We start from the raw sequence: 12,208 nt of genomic DNA on the forward strand, positions 1-12,208 counted from the left end.
TAAGCGATGTTGAGCACTTTTTCATATACCTGTTGGCCAGTGTGTTTTATTGTAGAAATATCTATTCAAGTACTTAGCCCATTTTATAACAAAATCAGGTTATAGGGGTTTTTGCTATTGAGTTGAAGGAATTCCTTATATATTTTGTAGACTACCCCTTATCAGATGTATAGTTTGCACATATTTTTTTCCATTCTATAGGCCACTTTTTCACTCTATTGTTTCCTTGGTTGTACAGAAGCTTTTTAGTTTGATGTAGTCCCATGTGTTTATTTTTGGGTTTGTTGCCTATGCTTTTGGTGTTGTATCTATGAAATCTTTCGGAGATCAGTACCATGGAGCTTTTCCCCTATGTTTCTGGAAGTTTTATAGTTTCAGCTCTTATATTTAAGTGTTTAGTCCATTTTGAGTTGATTTTTTTGTATAGTATCCAATTTTATTCTTTTGCATGTGGATATCCAGCTTCCCACCATTATTTGTTGAATATATTATTCTTTTCCCATTGGGTACCCTTGGCACCCTTATTGAAGATTATTTGGTCATATATGTGTGGTCTTATTTTGGGGCCCTGTATTCTATCCTGTAAGTATAGGTGTTTCTCTCTGTCAGTGTCATACTCATTTGATTACTGTAGCTTTGTAATATTAATTTGAAATCAGAGAAAGTGATGAGTCCCGCTTTGTTCTTTTTTCTCAGGATTGATTTGATGTGGCTATTCATGGTCTTTGGTGTTTCCATATGAATCACAGAACTGTTTTTCCTATTTTTGTAAAAGGTGCTATTGGGATTTTGATAGTGATTGTATTTAATGTGTAGATCACTTTGAGTAGTATGGGCATTTTAACAATATTAAGTCTTCTGATCCACCAACAGAGGATGTCTTTCCATTTATTTCAGTCTTCTTTAATTTCTTATATCAATGTTTTATAGTTTTCATTATACAACTCTTAGTTAGGTTTATTCCTATTTTATTCTTTCTGGTACTATTGTAAATGGGATATTTTGTAAAATGGGATATTGTAAAAGGGATATCACCTTTTCAGATAGTTCATTATTAGTATATAGAAACACAATGGATTTTTGTATGCAGATTTTGTAACCTGTAGCTTTGTGAGTTTATCTATTAGTTCTCACAGTTTGTTTTTTTTTAAATGGAGTCCATAGGGTTTTCTATATACATATATAAGATCATGTCCTCTGGAAACAGGGACAATTTTACTTCTTCATTTCCAGTTTACATGCCTTTTCATTCGTTCTCTTGCCTAATTGCTCTGGCTTGGACTTCCAGTATTATGTTGAATAGAAGTGGCAAAGTGAGCATCCTTGCCTTGTTCCTGATCTTAGAGTAAAAGCCTTCAGTTTTTTACCTTTAAGTATGCTGTTAGCTGTGGGCTTTTCATATATGGCCTATATTATGTTGAAGTACTTTCCTTCTATTCTTAGTTTGTTGAGGAAAGGATGTTGAATTTTGTCAGGTGCTTTTTCTCTATTGAGAGAATCATGGATTTTTATCCTTTATTCTGTTTGTATGGTTTATCACATTAATTGATTTGCATATATTGAACCATACTTGCATCCCAGGGATAAATCCCACTTAGTCATGGTGGACAATCCTTTTAATGTGTTGTTACATTTAGTTTTCTAGTATTTTCTTGAGAATTTTTGTATCTATGTTCATGAAGGATATTAGCCTGTGGCTTCCTTTTCTTCTGGTATCTTTGTGTAGATCTTTGGTATCAGGTTAATGTGAGCCTCCTAAAATGAATTGAAAGTTCACTCTCCTTCTATTTGAGTTTGAGAAGGATTGGCATTAATTATTCTTTAAACATTTTATGGAATTCACCAATGAAGCCATCTAATCCTGGGCTTTCTTTGTTAGGAGATTTTCGATTACTGATTAAATCTCCATAATAGTTATAGGCCTATTCAGACTTTCTATTTATCCAAAATTTAGTCTTGGTAATTTGTATGTTTCTAGGCATTTATCTTTTTCTTCCAGATTATTTAGATTGTTATACAACTGTTCATAACAGTCTCTTATGATTCTTTTTATTTCTGTAGTATCAGCTATAAAGTTTCCTCTTTCATTTTTTATTTTATTTGAGTCTTCTCCATTTTTCATAATTAGTTTAGCTAAGAGTTTGTCAATTTTGGCTTTTCAAAAAACTAATTCTTAGTTTCACTGATTTTTTTCTATTGTTTTTCTATTTTCTATTTTATTTCTGCCTTAATCTTTGTTTTTCCTTTCTTCTGCTAATTTTGGGCTTAGTTTGTTCTTTTCTATCTCCTCGAGGTATAAAATTAGGTCGTTTATTTGAGATCTTTATTCTTTTTTAAATAGGGGGCATTTATCACAATAAATTTCCCTGTTAGTACTGCTTTTGCTATATCCCATTAATTCTGGTATGTTACGTTTTCATTTTCATTGTCTCAAATTTTTCTTAATTCCTTTTTTATTTCTACTTTGACCCAATGATTGTTCAAGATTGTGCTGTTTAATTTCTTTACACTTGAGAATGTGAATATTCCAGTTTTCCTTCTGCTATTTATCTAGTTTCACCCCATTATGGTCAGTAATAATACTTGTTTGTTAAATTTGTTAAGGCTTGTTTTGTGGCCTAACATGTGACCCATCCTGGAGAAAGTTCCAGATGTGCTTGAGAAGACCATGTAGCCTGCTGCTGTTGGGTACAATGTTCTGTATATGTCTGTTAGATCCATTTGGTCTATAAGGTTGTTCAAGCCCTCTGTTTCCTTATTGATCATCTATGTTGATATTCTATTATTGAAATGAGATATTGAAGTCTCCCGCTATTATTGTATTGCCCTTTCTCTCTTTGGTTCTATCAGTGTTTGCTTTATATATTTAGGTGCTCTGATGTTGGCTGCATATATATTTGTGATTGTTGTATCTTCCTAGTGGATTGGCCCTTTTATTTGTTATATCTTCCTAGTGGATTGACCCTTTTATCATTATATAATATCTTTCTTTGTCATTCATGACAGTTTTTCACTTAAAGTCTATTTTATCTGATATAACTATAGCTATTCTTGCTCTCTTTTAGTTACCATTTTAACATGGAATATTTTCCCATCCCTTAATTCAGCCTATTCCTTAAATCTAAAGGGAGTATCTTGTAGATAGATTGTAGTTGGGTCCTCTTTTTTTAATCCATTCAGCCATTCTGTGTCCTTTGATTGAGTTTAGTCCATTTATACTTAAGGTCATTATTGACAGAGGATTTACTATTGCCATTTTGTTGTTTTCTATTAGTCTTATAGTTTTTTTCTCTTTTCTTCTCTTCAAATTATTTCTAATGCTGTCACTACCCACAGAGAACTGACATTTTTATTGAGATGACACAAAAGCAGTATAATAAAAGGTAATGAATAATAACTGGGAAATTCAATGCCACAGGAATATAGTTGGAAGAAAGAATGTACTAATTTTATAAGCTCCCACTTTTGGTGAGTACAGTACTTACAGGAAAGGTAAAACAAATGTATGATTCTTCCCTTATATTTACACATTTTTCAGTCTTGAGTTAGTGCCCCTGCAACCTTCCCTGGTGACTAATATGTTTGTTTCCAGATGCAGAGTATGATTTTGAGCTCATGAGTTTGTTTATATAATATTTGATGTGCTCTAATCAATTTCAGTCATTATTACTTGAATGCTCAAATTTTCCCAAACCTCGACAATACAAGACCGATTAAGTTGGCCTGTGTTTTTTGACATGACTCTCATAGTCTTCAGTAACTTTCAGCCATGATAAGATTTCCCAGGCTCATCTTGTACATTTCCTGCACCAGAACTGCAATCTGCCATTTCTCTCAGAAGTCCTGGTTCTTTTCAGTAAAAAGGGATATTTAGATAACATAGCCTAGATGATAGTTATTATTGCTTCTAGGTTTTTTTTTCCAGGGGATTGAGTTAGGAAATACGTGTTTTCATGAAAAAAAAATCTTCAGTTCATAATTATATTTCCAGTTCAAATTTAATATTATAGAACTTATTCTTCCTTATTTTTATACTTGTATCTGTTTTCTCTTATACTGAAAAATCTTCATTCCTAATTACTTTAGGGTAAATATTTACCTGCTTCTTCCTTTTCCTATCATATACCCATAATAATGCTACCAATAAAATGACTATTGAATGCAGTTTAACATTTCTTTGTAATTCTTTTTAAGCTTAGTATAAAGTATTTTTTAAAAGGAGAGAGATTATTTTCTCTATGTGGCTATACCACCAGTCTGACAGTTAAGTGTCTTTGTTTTTGATTATATTAACTTTTAGGAATAACTTTTATTAATTTTTTTGTTTTTAAATTATATAACACGTTTACATAAGAACATCAAAACTATGTAACAGGAAACATTCAAAAGAGTGTTGATTCTACCCCATCCCCCCTTCTCTACCCTGTTTCCGCCCTTGTTCCATGGGTAACCATTTTCATTAACTTTTTTACTTATTCTTTGTTTTACTTTGAAAATATGACTGAATAACTACATATTTTCATGTCCCTGTACCTTATACGGAAGGTAGCATACCATCAGCATTGCTCCATATCTTGCTATTTTCACTTACAATACTCTGGAAATCACTGTAGATTTTTCAGTACATAGGGGTTTTCCTTATTTCTGTGTGGTACTCCACAGGGTGGGTATATCATAATTTACTCAGTCTGTCCTCTATTGATGGAACATTTGAAAATCGCCTACTTTTTCCAATTAGTATTTTTTTCATAGATTCAGGGGGGTATATGTGTGGGCTTGTTACATGGATTTATTGCATAATGCTGGGGTTTGGGCTTCCATTGAACCCATCACCCAAATTGTGAATATAGTGCCCAATAGGTAGTTTTTCAACCCCTCTCCCCCACCTTCCTCCCCCCTCTTGGAGTCCCTAGTGCCTGTTGTTTCCATCTTTATGTCCATGTGTACCATTTGTTTAGCTCCCAATTGTAAGTGAGAACATGCGGTATTTGAAAACGATTTACTTTTTAATGTGGTTCAAAATTAGGATAAGAGATAGAAGTGAGATCAAATAAGATAATGTGTAAGTAAATCCTCTGTAACTTTGTGCTGTAAAATGCTATATAAATAATGTATATCATGTGTTATCTATCTAGAATACCTTTTAAGAAATTCAGGAATTTATGGTAAATTGGGACATAAACTTGATTTCCTAGCACCAATCAATATTCTATAGGAGCCTGGAGTCTGTTTTTTGAGGTTGCAGAATCATTCCATGTTGGTTATTTTGGAAACTTTGTAACATCTGATACACATTGAAGAAAGCTTCATCCTTACATGTGCAGAAATATTACAAATGTGCTACTTATGTATATTGCCCTTTTGAAAAAGGAACATAATAACCACTTTTTCCAGAGATATAAACCAATTTTAAATGAAAGTGTCCAAATATTTTAAGAACTTTGTATGCAGAAACCTGTAGAAGGCATAGCTTCATTCTTTGCTTAACAAAGCAAGGCCACCCCAGTAGTGATGAGTGAAAAATGCGTGAAGCTGACTTTCAGGACAATAAAAGGAAGAACTCCCTAATAATGAGTGCTAATTCTGAGAAGGGTTAGTGGAAAGTAGTTAGTACCTTGTTATAGAAAGGATTCAGCCAGGCTAGGTAGGGTGGCTCATACCTGTAATCCCAACACTTTGGGAGACTGAGGCAGGCGGATCACCTGAGGTTGGGAGTTTGAGACCAGCCTGACCAACATGGATGAACCCCATCTCTACTAACAATACAAAATTAGCCAGGCATGGTGGCGCATGCCTGTAATCCCAGCTACTCGGGAGGCTGAGGCAGGAGAATCATTTGAACCTGGGAGGCAGAGGTTGCGGTGAGCTGAGATCGTGCCACTGCACTCCAGCCTGGGCAACAAGAGCAAAACTCCGTCTCAAAAAAACAAAACAAAACACAGAAAGGATTCAGCCAAAGCTGGAGGACCATCTGCTATGGGACTTAATAAAATAATTCCTGTATTGTGAGAAAGATTTAGTTAAATTATTCCTGAGACCTAAAAAATTATAAGATTCTAATGGATACTGTCAATTTAACAATTCATCTTAAGAAAATAAAAACATTTCTAATAAATAGGAAATGGACATTTAAAGTATAGTCTGCCGGTCAATGTCTTTGATTTTAAGAAGAATGAGTATATATTAAATAGAAAATACTATTATAAAGCAATTTAAAACATAGACCTTTCAGTATAGATTCCTACTGTGTCAAAATCAAGGCTGATATGAACAACAGTTATGATATATTAATTATTCTTTAAAAATTTGTTTACTTTTATTGTTTCATAAATTTGGTTACCTTCTATAATGGCATAAGTGAAACAAATCAAGTCAGTATTGAGAGACCCTTAACTTTCTAACCATATGTGACAGCCTTCTATATAATTTTAGGAGTTTCCATATTACAAATAAGGAGTTTAAGGCCGACAATGAATTAACCTCAGCCTATCCTCTTGCCTTTGGCTCTCTTTAAGCTGGATCTAACACAGAAATAAAGATAAGTAAATTTACCTGGAAGGCCATTTTATAAGCACCTTGTAGCTATATCTGAGAAGCAAAGTAAAATAAAATCCACTGGAACTTAAATTGTGAGTGCAGAGGAGAAATTTTCCAAATGAAACTTAAATTCCTTTCATAGCTGCTGCTGAAAAAGGAAGCATTGTGTTTCAAAATAAGGAAATGTAGAAGTTTCTTTGATTTAAAAGCATTGATACATTTTCTGATTTGCAATGGAAAATATTTGCTTATAGAGAATACAGTAGTACCACTAGGACACACTATTTTATAATTAACATAAAAAAGATACAGCAACTTTAAAAGGTATGTTGTTTAATGAAAAAATATTTTCTAATGCACATTGAATCAGATATTGTGGTAAATATAATAAACTAGTTATATAGTTTCTTAGCCAAAAAAGGAAAATATTTAATGGTAGATAATTAAAATATGCTTAAAAACATAAATATGTGTGTATACACATTACTGTAGTTATAAAAATATGCATGCACACATATATTTGTATGTTTGCTTATTTCCAAAATACAACCCAGAGAGTTTTCTTATTTATCAATCTGTATAGCTTCTTATTTGCTTCTCTTATTATCTTACTCTGTTTAATGTTGCTACAACAGAATACCTAAAACTGGGTAATTTATAAAGAAAAGAGGTTTGTTTAGCTCATGGTTTGGCAGGTGAGGAAGTACAAGAAGCACGATGGTAGCACCTGCTCAGCCTCTGGTGAGGGCTTTTCATGCTGCGTCATAACATGACAGAGAAGGTCAAAGGGGAAGTGGACACAGGCGAAGAGGCAAAAACCCAAGGGGCATCTTTGCTTTGTAATAACCCACTCTTGTGGGAATGAATCCATCACCACAACTAATCCAGTCTCACAAGAGTGAGAACCAGGTCATTCATTAGGGACCCACCCCCATGACCCAAACACCTCCCACTAGGCCCTACCTCCCAACACTGGCACATTAGGAATCAAATTTCAACATGAGTTTGGGTGGGGACAAACCATAAGTGCTAAACCATATTATAGTTCTTGTCTTACTGTATTAGCTAGAACTTCCAGTATGATACTGAGTAGAAGTGCTATGAGAAGACATCCTTGTCCTGTCCTCAGTCAAAGCAGGAAAGCATCTAGTTTCTCACCATTATGTATGATGTTAGCTGTAAGGTTTCTGTAGATATCAAGTTGAACAAGGTTCCCTCTACTTCGTTAGCTGAGAGTTTTTGTCATGAATATGTGTTGGATTTTGTCAAATGCTTTATGTCAAAAATATATTGATATAACTTTTTTTCTGCTTTAGCCTGTTAATGTGACAGATTACATCAACTGATTTTTGAATGTTGAAACAACCTGGCATACCTGGAATAAATCCTACTTGGTCATGGTGTATAATTCTTTTTATTCCTTGTTGGACTCAATTTGCTAATATTTTCTCAAAGATTTTTGCACCTGTGTTCATAAGACATATTGGTGTAGTTTTTCTTTCTTACAGTATCTTTGTCTGCTTTTGGTATTAGGATAATGCTAGCCTTTTAGAAAAAGTAAGTGTTCTCTCTGTTTCTATTTTCTGGAACAGATTTTAGAAAACTGGTATTATTTTTTCCTTAAATGTTTGGTAGAATCCACAATAAACCCTCTGGGACTTGTGCTTTGTTTTGTAGGGTCACTAATTATCAATTCGATTTCTTTAATTGATACATAGATCTGTATATCTATCTATTAGATCTATATCTCTCCCAGTTTGAGTTCTGGTAGATTGTGTCTTTCAAGAAGCTGGTCTATTTCATCTAAGCTATAAAATTTGTGAGGACACAGTTGTTAGTATTCCTTCTTTATCTCTTTAATTTCCATAGCATCAGTAGCGATGACCCCTCTTTTATTTCTGATGTTAGCAAGTTGTGTCCTTTCTTTTTCCTTGGTTAACCTGGCTAGGGATTTATCTATTTTATTGATCTTTTCAAAGCAGCAGCATTGTTTTCATTGATTATTGATTCCCTGTTTTCAGTTTCTCTGATTTTTAAATTATTTCTTTTTTTCTGCTTGCATTATGTCTTTATTTCTCCTTTTTCTGATTTCCTAATGTGGACACTTGGATTGTTCATTTTAAAGCTTTCTTCTTTTCTGACATATGCATTCAATGCTATAAATTTCCCTCTAATCACTGCTTGTGCACCATTCTACAAATATTGATGTTGTATTTTAAATTTAGTTAAAATATTTATCTTTGTTCACACTGGACATGGTTATCTACGTAGAAAATATCAAAGAATTTTTTAAAAACCTGAAACTAATAATCATAGAAAGATTTAAAGATACAGTTGCCTTTCAATATACCAGCCACGAACAATTGGAATTTAAAATTTAAAAAAATACCATCTACACTAGCACAAAAATTTAAAATACTTGGATTAAAGCTACCAAAATATGTGTAAGATGTATATGAGGAAAATTACAAAATCTGAGGAAAGAAATCAAAGAGGATCTAAATAAATGGAGAGAGAGTTTGTGTTCATAGGTAGGAAGACAATATTGTTAAGATGTCAGTTCCTCCTGGAATGATTTTTGACTCAATGTAATTCCAATCAAAATCCCAGAAAGTTATCTTGTGGCTATAGACAAACTAATTCTAAAATTTGTATGAGTATGCAAAAGACCTGAAATAGTTAACAAAATACTGAAGAAGGACAAAATCTAGGGACCTACACTACTTGACTTTAAGACTTACTATAAAGCTACATAATTAAAACAGTGCAGTACTAGAGAAAGAACAGACAAATAGACCAATAAAACAAAATAGAGAACCCAGAAATATATCCAATATATTTGTCACCGCTGACAAATATAGTCAATGGTGTTTGAAAAAAAGAGCAACAAAAGCCCCTAGTTAAATGGAGAAATAAGTCTTTTTGACAAATGTTACTGGAACAACTGGACATACACAGGGAAAAATGTGAACTAGAAGCAACTTTACACCTTTCACAAAAATTAACTCCAAATGAATTATAGACCTAGATGTAAAATAAAAAACTATAAAATTCCTAGGAGATAACAGGAGGAAATCTAAATTCTCTTGAATTTGGTAATGACTTTTTAGATATGACAAAATCATGATCCATGAAAGAAAAAAAGTTAGTAAGTCTAAAGATGGTTGACACCTGAAAAAAAAAAATAAAAGATGCTTGACATCATTTTCATTAGGAAACTGCAGATTAAAACAACAGTGAAATATCATGACACACCTATTATAAGGGCTAAAATCCAAAGCAGTGACAATACCATATGCCAGTGAGGATGAGGAGCAACAAGAACTCTTCTTCTTTGCTAGTGGGAATGCAAAATGGTACAAGCTATTTTGGAAGCCAGTTTGGCAGTTTACAAAGCTAAGCATAGTCTCAACACTTGATCCAGCAATTGCATTCGTATAGCAGCTTTATTCATGATTGCCAAAAACTGGAAGCAACCAAAATGTCCTTCAATAGGTGAATGAATAAAGACACATACGTTCAGACAATGAAAAGTTATTCAGTGATTTTTTAAAATGAGCTATCAAACCATAAAAATATATGGCATAACTTTAATTTATATTGCTAAGTGGAAAATGTAAGTCTGAAAAGGCCACATGCTATATGATCCCAGCTATATGACACTGGGTTGCCAGAAGTTCTTGGAAAAGAAAAGATGAATAGATGGAATGCAGAGGAATTTTAGGGCAGTTTAACTACTATTTATGACACTGTAATGATGGATATATATCATTATAAAGTTGTCAAAACTCATAGAATGTATACCACAAGAGTAAACCCTAAGGTAAACTATAATTTTTAATAATGTATCCGTGTTGTTTAATCAGTTGTAACAAATGTACCACATACTATCAGATATCTAATTTACAAATGTATCACATACTATAATTTAGGAAGTTATGCAGGGAGTGGGGGCATGTGTATGGGAACTCTGTACTACCTGCTCAATTTTTCCGTAAACCTAGAACTTTTCTAAAAACATAAATTATGTTAATTTTAAAATAATACATAAAAAATACAACTCAGAAATATTTTCTTTCTTGTATTGGCTCTCAAGCAAAAAGACTTGCCTACCACTGCATTAAATGATTATAATTAGAAACAGATTTGACCCTTTTTTCTTGAGGTACTATGTTTCATATGGTGCTGCATTGCTTTATGGATACAGTGATATACAAATAAATGAATTTTAAGAGCTAATGATACCTATGGCATCTAGGAAACTCCCCGATATAGCATTTATTCATTAACATATTAACAAATCTTGAGTGCCTACTATATGCCGAGCACTATTTCCGCTCTGGTGATACAGCAGTGAGCCAGACAGGAAAAAAAAATCCTACTTTTCTGGAGCTTACATTCCATTAACACATTCCCAAACCTTTATATCTCTCCACACATTCAACAAAAACCCTCTAAGCTGTCTGGAACTACTAAACCTTTGTAAACGTTCTTCATCTTCTTCTTCTTTTTTTTTTTCCTCCAAGACGGAGTTTCGCTCTTATTGCCCAGGCTGGAGTGCAATGGCATGATCTCGGCTCACTGCAACCTCTGCCTCCTGGGCCCAGGAGATTCTCCTGCCTCAGCCTCCTGAGTAGCTGGGATTACAGGCAAGCACCACTATGCCCAGCTAATTTTTGCATTTTTAGTAGAGACAGGGTTTCACCATGTTGGTCAGGCCGGTCTCGAACTCCTGACCTCAGGTGATCCACCTGCCCTGGCCTCCCAAAGTACTTGGATTACAGGCATAAGCCACTGCGCCCGGCCACTTCTTATAATTAGAACTTTTCAACCATTCAAATAAGATAAATAAAAGCAACAGTTGAAATTTTAAGATGCCACCAAAACACTGTGTAAACCAAAATTATTTTTTTTTTGTAGTAGCCGAGGCTCTGACAGTTCAGAATCCATTGACTCTCTGACTTACCTTCTCAAGTTAACTTCTCAGGTATGACTGAATATTTGTGCTTATATGTGGATATGCTGTGTAGGTACTGTTCTTATTGTGTCTAATAATCAGGCAAAAAAATTGCAGATATGTAATTATTGTGTCATCATTGTTATTTATTTTCTAACTATGTGCATATTTTAAATCATAGAATTATTTAACTTTAGGGTTTCTTATTCTAACATCTTGCTTTATAGATGAGAATAGTTAAGATCCAGAGATGAAATTATTTCTTAAAAGCCCTACAACTTGTTAGTGACAGAGGTGGTAGCCTAACATACATCACCTGACTGCTTAATTTATACATTTATTATTCAACTATGTATTGAGCTCCAACTACGTATCAGGCACTGGCTGAGTGATGGGGATAGAGCAGTGAACAAAATGAGACAACAGCTTTCCCTTTGTTATCTTGCATTCTGGCTGGGGGAGATACAAAATAAAGAAGATAAGTAAAATACATGATGTGTTAACATGGGGATAAGTGCCTAAGGAGTAAATTAAAGCAGGAGGGGGAATAAAGAGTTTAGGTGGAGATTGCAGTTTGGGATAGAGGCTACCAAAGTGAAAGATAAATACTTAAGTAAGAACCCAAAGGAAATGAGGGACAAGCCAAGTAGATACTAGGTATATTAACTGCTTCTTGGTACATAACAACTTCAAAACCTCAGTGGCTTACAACTA

At 33.7% G+C, this 12,208-nt stretch overlaps 1 protein-coding gene across 2 annotated transcripts in view; it reads left to right on the forward strand.

The window, feature by feature from the left end:
- LOC100588251 (cytosolic carboxypeptidase 3) overlaps positions 1–12,208 on the forward strand; it is a 116,481-nt gene that overhangs the window by 30,315 nt on the left and 73,958 nt on the right. For both annotated transcript variants that reach the window (XM_030825717.1, XM_030825716.1), the window contains one exon: positions 11,458–11,524. In XM_030825717.1, the coding sequence (XP_030681577.1) occupies positions 11,458–11,524 (67 nt within the window). The remainder of the gene's footprint in view (positions 1–11,457; positions 11,525–12,208) is intronic.

This window comes from Nomascus leucogenys, chromosome 13 (genome assembly GCF_006542625.1).
Source record: "Nomascus leucogenys isolate Asia chromosome 13, Asia_NLE_v1, whole genome shotgun sequence".
NCBI classification, from domain to species: Eukaryota; Metazoa; Chordata; class Mammalia; order Primates; family Hylobatidae; genus Nomascus; species Nomascus leucogenys.